The 6,933-nt window shown below is 45.0% G+C and overlaps 1 protein-coding gene across 1 annotated transcript in view; it reads right to left on the reverse strand.

Annotated features, from left to right (window-relative positions):
• ANKFN1 (ankyrin repeat and fibronectin type III domain containing 1) overlaps positions 1–6,933 on the reverse strand; it is a 252,981-nt gene that overhangs the window by 50,355 nt on the left and 195,693 nt on the right. Inside the window, exons 7-8 of the mRNA XM_030888203.2 lie at positions 3,328–3,425; positions 104–194 (exon numbers count right to left, since the gene is read on the reverse strand). Of these exons, the coding sequence (XP_030744063.1) occupies positions 104–194; positions 3,328–3,425 (189 nt within the window). The remainder of the gene's footprint in view (positions 1–103; positions 195–3,327; positions 3,426–6,933) is intronic.

Raw genomic sequence — 6,933 nt, forward strand, 5'->3', positions numbered from 1 at the left:
AACCCCCCCGCAGTGGGGAGAGGGAATGACAGAGGCACCCAAAGGATGGAGGTGGAGTTGGAGCTTGTTGCCCAATTGGAGAGGGTTCACAGCCAGCACCTACTAGAAGGAGAGGCGCATGCCGGTGTGGTGGTCTGAGCAGGTCCCCATCCTTTCATGTTATAAGCCGAAACTTGAACAAAGTACTGTTGCCCCTGCAAGGAACCAAAATAGAAAGAAGGGCGTGTCAGGTGTTTGATGACTCACTTTTGCCCTAGATACAGACTCCTGTGTCTGAGGATGGCGCTTTCCAACTTCCCTGCTCCTGGTTTTGCTCTTTGGCTGTCTTGATTATTAAGTGTATATAACAGTCATTTAAGAGTACCTTCATAGTTTACAGATGCTTTCTTTAAAAAAAAAAAAATTAGAATAACATAAGGATCTCTCCTGCATGAAAAAAGTCAGACAATGATCTTTAAAACTCACACTTTATGAGGTGTCCTTACCAGACAGCCATCCCTCACCCTTATCGCTTCCTCCTTCTTTCCCCTCCTCCAAAGAAAATATCCTTATCGCCTTTAGCTTATTAACCTGCTTCCTGCAATAAGTAAGGACTCATGGAGAGCTTTCTCAATTTTTATCTTAAAGATCCACCTCAATAGTTCAGTGGGGCATATACTTCACTGTGGGAAAACCCATACTTTATTTAACCAGTCCTTCACTGGTGCCCATGAAGATCGTCCCTAGTGTTTGTGCATGATAAATAATGTCATGATAAGTGTCCCTTGTTCCATTCACCAGCATTAGTCCATCTGTATGCAAATCTTCTGAGAAGCTGGGCCATCTGAAGAAGAAAGCACCCTCAGGGCTGGAGGAAGATTCAGGAACTGCCCCGCACTGTGCCGATGAGGCAACCTGGCTTGGAAAGCGAAGTGGCCCTGAAGCACTTCCTGATGAAGATCAATGACTGCAGCTTCCCACAGGGACTGTGCCGCAACACGAAGAAACCAGAAATCCTCCCAACTGGACCGATAAGCAACAGCAGGATCACTGGAGACCGTTTGGAAGTTGACAAGGATTTCGTTTCTGGGGGATCCACAGTCGACACCCGTGGAAGCAGTCGTCAAGAAATCACACGCTGTCTTGCAACGGGCACATCTGCGGCAGAGAGCTTGTGGTCACAGTGGCATCTGTGCCTGGTCCGAACGACGGTCTTCTCAGTCACCTCTAAGCACAGGACAGCTGGACAATGGGTAAGGATGACCAAAGAAGAACGGAAGGTCAAAGACGCCATGAGCTGGCAGGAGCACCAACACATCTCACGGGGAAAGGACGGTCAGAATTCTCCTTTAGAAGGCAAGGTGGTGAGATGGTGTCTCCTGTATTTTAGACATGGTAACGGGGAAGAGTCCCAGTAGAAAGATAGTGCGCTTGGTAAGGGAAAGGGTCCACGAAAAAGATGAAGACCCTCAAAACCTCAAGCAGGTGGATTGATGCCGTGACTGAATGGGCTCAAACACCGTCATGAGCATGACGCTAGATTTCGGCCTGGCAGCGGTGCAGTCTGTTGTGCACAGGGAGCGTCCATGTGACAGCCCCTCATAGCAACAGAGACATCTCCCATACTTCAAAAAAAAAAAAAAGGTTAACTCTTCAATTTGACTCCATTTAAAAGCCATTATAAAATGATGGCTTACATTCTTTAATGCTTTGCTTTCTATGGTCTTAGGAATGAAGGAGTTATTTTTGCTTGTTGATTTTCTTTTCAAATGACTTCGTAGTTTTACTTGGAGTAGTTTCTTCAGTGACCGCCATGGAGCATTGAAGAAGGCCACACGTGATCAGAAACTACTTGCAAAACTGGCAAAAGGGTGTTTGAAGTGAAAAAAACCAAAGCGAAACACGTCTTTCTAGAGCCTTGGCTAAGACGTGCACCGCATTGACCTCGCCATCTTCTGAAGCTGGTTTGTGAGCAATGAGTGTGTGTGTCTGCCTCTCAAGGCCACAGGGTGCTGCAAGCTGTCAATCCGCTTCCAAGGGTTCATGAGGAAAGGAGTGTCTGCTCTCATTGGACAGCTAAGAGGACGAAGAAAATCCCTCTAGAAATTAGTTCAGATATTAGAGAACTTCCTATGGGGAACCATATTCCTTTCCTTTACAGCAATTGGAAATTCCCTCAGGCGTCCACCACACGAGCCCTCAGACTGGAAACCAGGAGGCTGCTGATGCCATCTCAAGCTTGGGGTTCACCCACTTGGGCCTGCTTCAGTGTCAGCCAGTTTGGGGGGCCTGTGATTAGGCCTAAAGGTGAGACTCCGGTGGTAGTCCTCCAAACCACCCAGAATTGTAGTAGAAGAAGCTTTTTCAAAATGCAGGAGATGCAACTAATGAAGCTTCTTAAGGATGAGTTTCAAGGTTATACGTTAGAAATACACTGCTTCCACCGATTACCCTGTTCGAAACAACAACAACAACAACAACAAACAAGACCAAAAAATGCTACCACCATAGTTCTTTCCCTAACTCCTCCATGCAACGATCTCAAGGAATTGATTTGTTTTGAGAATTCGAGTATAAGTTTTAAGAAGACGGGTTTGTTTGTTTTTTGGTGAGGGGGTCCTGACGATCCATTTTGTTGCACTGTACTTGTTGGAGGGGAAAAAGGGGTGCTTCCAGGGTGAACGGGCTGGCCTGGGGTTCTCATGTTTGCACTGTGGTGTCTGCTTTCATGATGCCCTAAATAATTAACGTGTGAGTGTAGATTGGTTAAATAAATGAGCACAGTTTGCCCCGGGCTTTCATTCACAGCTCAAATTGGTTCAGGTTACTTCGAAAAGTAGCACCCTCCTCTATACCTTCTTCTTTGGGAAAGCAAGCTTAGACCTTTTTTTTTTTTAATCAAGGGGAAAGGATTTCTCTCAGGAAATTGTGTGACTCCAATCGATGACTGATCCCCACCAAGGTGGTGGGGGCGAGGGTGAGATGAGGCTGTTATTTTTACCGTCAGACAGGGAGTCAAAATTGGATCTCTCAGAGCCTTTGATCCCCCTCCTTCCCCAGAAGATTAGACTGCGGTCCAGAAAGCAGCCGCTTTCAAGGCTTGCATGAGGCCATTTTTTTCTGATCTCCTCGGAACATGACAGCTTACAAAGTGGTTCATGCTGTCTGCTTACTCCTTTGTAAAATTCAGATTATGGATACCAGACATATCACGCTTAATGAGTGGCAGTTGCTGCCAGAGGACTGGGCGTTGACTGTTGCTTTCAGAGTAGACATTTGTTACCCGGATCCCAACACAAACCTCAGGGAGGGGGAAAGGGCTGTCTGATGGGAGGAGGTGGTGTTTACCATCACAAGTCCTGTGATTGTGCATCTCAGCGCCTGCAGGTTATCCATGATGATTTCTCCAGCCAAAGGAAAGAAGTCTTTGGACATGCTCCATTCCACTGGAAGATGAGAGGGGGGAGGGATGGCAGGAGAGAGAGAGAGAGAGAGAGAGAGAGAGAGAGAGAGAGAGAGAGAGAGAAAATGAATGAAATGCAGTTATAGATCAACAAACATCATAGAAACTCCAGCATAGAATCCTCAAAAACAATAAGCTTATCCTCCTTTCTCTATATTGGTACATTTAACCACCTTTCTTGGGACAACAAGGCAGTTTCCACTGATACTTAAAAGAAAGAGAGAGAGAGAGAGAGATAATCATTCAAAAGTGATTCACACATCCTTTGAGGTTTTTGAACCTTAATAGATTAGGTGTATAATATATAGTGAACTATGTGTACATTTGTGTGATATTCTTAGTGTGAGGTTTTATTTATATTAATTTAATTTCCCATGGGAGCCCTGCTGGCAGAGTGATTAGGCTTTGGGCTGCTCACTGCAAGATCAGCAGTTTGAAACCACCAGCTGCTCCGGGGAGAAAGATGAGGCTTTCTAGTCCTGGAAAGAGTTACAGTTTTGGAACCCAATGGGAGCAATTCTACCCTGTCCTGTAGGGTCACCATGAGCTGGGACTGACTCACTGGACGTGAGCTGAGTTTATATTTCACATGAGACCCTGGGTACATAAAGTATAGAGAGGCATAATCACACACAGGCACATTATGTGTAAGAGTTCACTGTACATAGGAGATAAATTATTTATTGCAAAAAAAGGAGGACATTATCTTTGATTTACTTCCCACACAAAGCTACTGCCTTATTACATTGGAAATACTCTTTCAAGGCTTGATCGATATTCATCCCACATAAAGAAACTTCCTCTCATTTTCCCCTGCATCATTCAACACTCTCCTTCTGCAAACACCCCCTTCGCTTGGTGTCTCATACGCCATTCCTCTGGCTCCTCTTCTCCTCCCTGATACCTGCTTCCTGTGCCCTCAGTTTGTTTCTACTCAACTCTAGCATCTGGGGTTCATGGCTAACCTGTTAGTGCCTCTATCTCCCAGCAACAGCCTAAAATTACTGTTCCTTTAGTGAAATCATCCAAATCCTAACACCCCATCTTCCCACGACATCAAGTGCTTTCATAGGGTCCCCCCTGGCTGCCACACTCCTTGTCCGAAGACACAAATCGTGCATCAACAGTCAGAGTGGCTTCAGCAACAGTTTATACGTGGCACGCTTCAAGGCTAGCTTAACGTGAAGCAGGGACTCCAGGGACTCAAGTCATAGGGTAGATGAGGTCCCCACATTCTTCTCCCAAGTTAGAGGCCTTCGGGTTGGAATTCTTGATGGTCCTTCAATTCTTCAAAACTCAGCCACACCATCCCCAGAGCCTGCTCTTCCCCTGGAGTCAGACACCCCCACTGCTTTTGCTTCCTGGGATCTTCTTCATTCTACTCTTGGGGAATCTCGCTTATCTCCTCACTCCCTTGGAATCCCTCTCCCCCAATTCCTAGAACCCTGATAGTCAGCAGCAGTCTCTTCTTGGAGAATTCCCGCACCTTGGCCTCCTCTTGCTTCTTGCCACCTTCTTCCCCCTTGGTTTCACTTGCTCCCTGGCGCTCCTACCTCTTTGACTGTCTCAGCTCCCCCCTCCCTCCCCGGGATTTCCCTAGTCCCTCCTCTTTTCCTTCTCTCTTTGATGTCCTGTTCCTGGGGGGTTGGTTTTTGGCTCTACTTTCACTCTGCATGCTTACCCTGGGTGGTTATCTAAGCCACTTAGGTGCCTCCAGTGGTGACTCTTAAACCTGTAATTCAAGGCTTGCCTCCTTCCCGAGCTTCCCCAAGGTGCATCTCCACATGTGTCTCCCAAGTACTTCTCGAAGCCCAAAGAGGATCCTGCTATTGTTTTCTCAGTTCTAACTAATGATATTGTCATATATTTAATCAACCAACTAAAAAGCTCCAAAGCATCCTGGCTTCTTCTTTTCCTCCAATATATCCGCATCAGTCGGTCATTAAACCCAGTAGGTTCTACCTCTACCACGTCTCCTGTAAGTTCCACTGTCTCCCTAGCATGGTAATGACCTGCGTATAAGCATCAACTCTTCCATCACCTCCTGGCTGCCTTTTTCTGCTTCACTTTTCTTGTTCTTATATACGCTTGTTTCCCCACAGGTAGAATTCTCATTTAAACTGCAGATCTACTTATTTCTCTCTTCCAGTTATACCATTTTCAGCATAAAATGGAATCTTAAGGCATTCAAAGACCTCCATGAGCTGACTCCAGCCTTGCACCACTATTCACACCTCCACCATTTCCTAAAAGGAAGGAAGCCCCCTTTTTAACGAGTTTGTCACCTGATTTTATTGTGCGCTTCTCAGCCTCTGTGTCTTGTAGGCATCTTCCAAACTTTGCTTTCTGAAACCCTACTCATCCTTTAAGACCTAGCAAAGCCAATTCTAAATTCCTCAGGAATAATTAATTAAACACACCTGTATCTGTGCTCCCAGAACCCTTTGTTCATTTAAGTACAGGATTTATTACACTGTATTATGCTTTATCGAATGTCTCACTCACTTTCTCTTGTTAGATTGTCAGAAACTGGAGAACAGTAAATGTGCCGGTCATGTTTTCCTCTTTAGAACTTGCATTTGTGCTTGGCCCGTCGAAGGCATTTGCCATATAGGTTCCAGATCAAATAGATACTTGTCTATTGCCCAGAGTGGGGGAGACAGGTAAGAGCGGATGACTTGCTGAAAGGTTGGTGGTTTGAGACGGGCCCAGAGGCACCTCAGCAGAAAGGTGTGGTGATCAGTTTCCGGATCACCAAGATCCAGTTGCTCACAAACCTTATGCAGCAGATCTACCCTGCACACAGGGGGCTGTCTTAGGTCAGAATTGATGTGACAGAAGTTAACAACAACAAAAATGATATATATACATGTGTGAGTGAAAAACACAGAGTCTGTTTTCCATCATGATCATATCTTCCTCCATGTGACTCTTGTCTTATCCCCTGACATACAAATCCAAACAGAATCAAATAATTATCTATTAACTCTCAACTCAGATTGACATATCCATCCAAATACATATTTAGAAACATACATATTTTAGAACATCCGTAGAATAAAACATTTTGAAAATATACATGCAGGATATATATATATCTATGAAATCTCTCTATCTATTGAGAATGCTGTGAGTTTGGCTTTGGACAGCCAACTGAAAGGTCAGTGGTTCAATCCCCACTGCTACTCTGTGGGAGGAAGATGAGGTGTTCTGCTCCCATAAGGATTTACAGTTTCGGAAACTTGATATGGCGTCACTATGGGTTTGCCTTTGGATATATATATCCCCAATGTTTTATTATGCTAATGAGTTAGTAGTTCTTTGGGAAACCAAGTCTCCTAAAATCAAGATGGTGAGGGTTTTTAACTCAAGAATAATGTCTCACTGAATTCTAGCCAATGGGGCAGGGAGAGGTAATGTTGAAGGAGGCTTTACAAACAAAACAAATGCAAAAACAGCAGCAAATCTGTAGAGATATCTAGAGACAGGAA

This window comes from Echinops telfairi, unplaced genomic scaffold, assembly GCF_000313985.2.
Source record: "Echinops telfairi isolate 266 unplaced genomic scaffold, ASM31398v2 ScPeMD7_7458;HRSCAF=8496, whole genome shotgun sequence".
Classification (NCBI taxonomy): domain Eukaryota; kingdom Metazoa; phylum Chordata; class Mammalia; order Afrosoricida; family Tenrecidae; genus Echinops; species Echinops telfairi.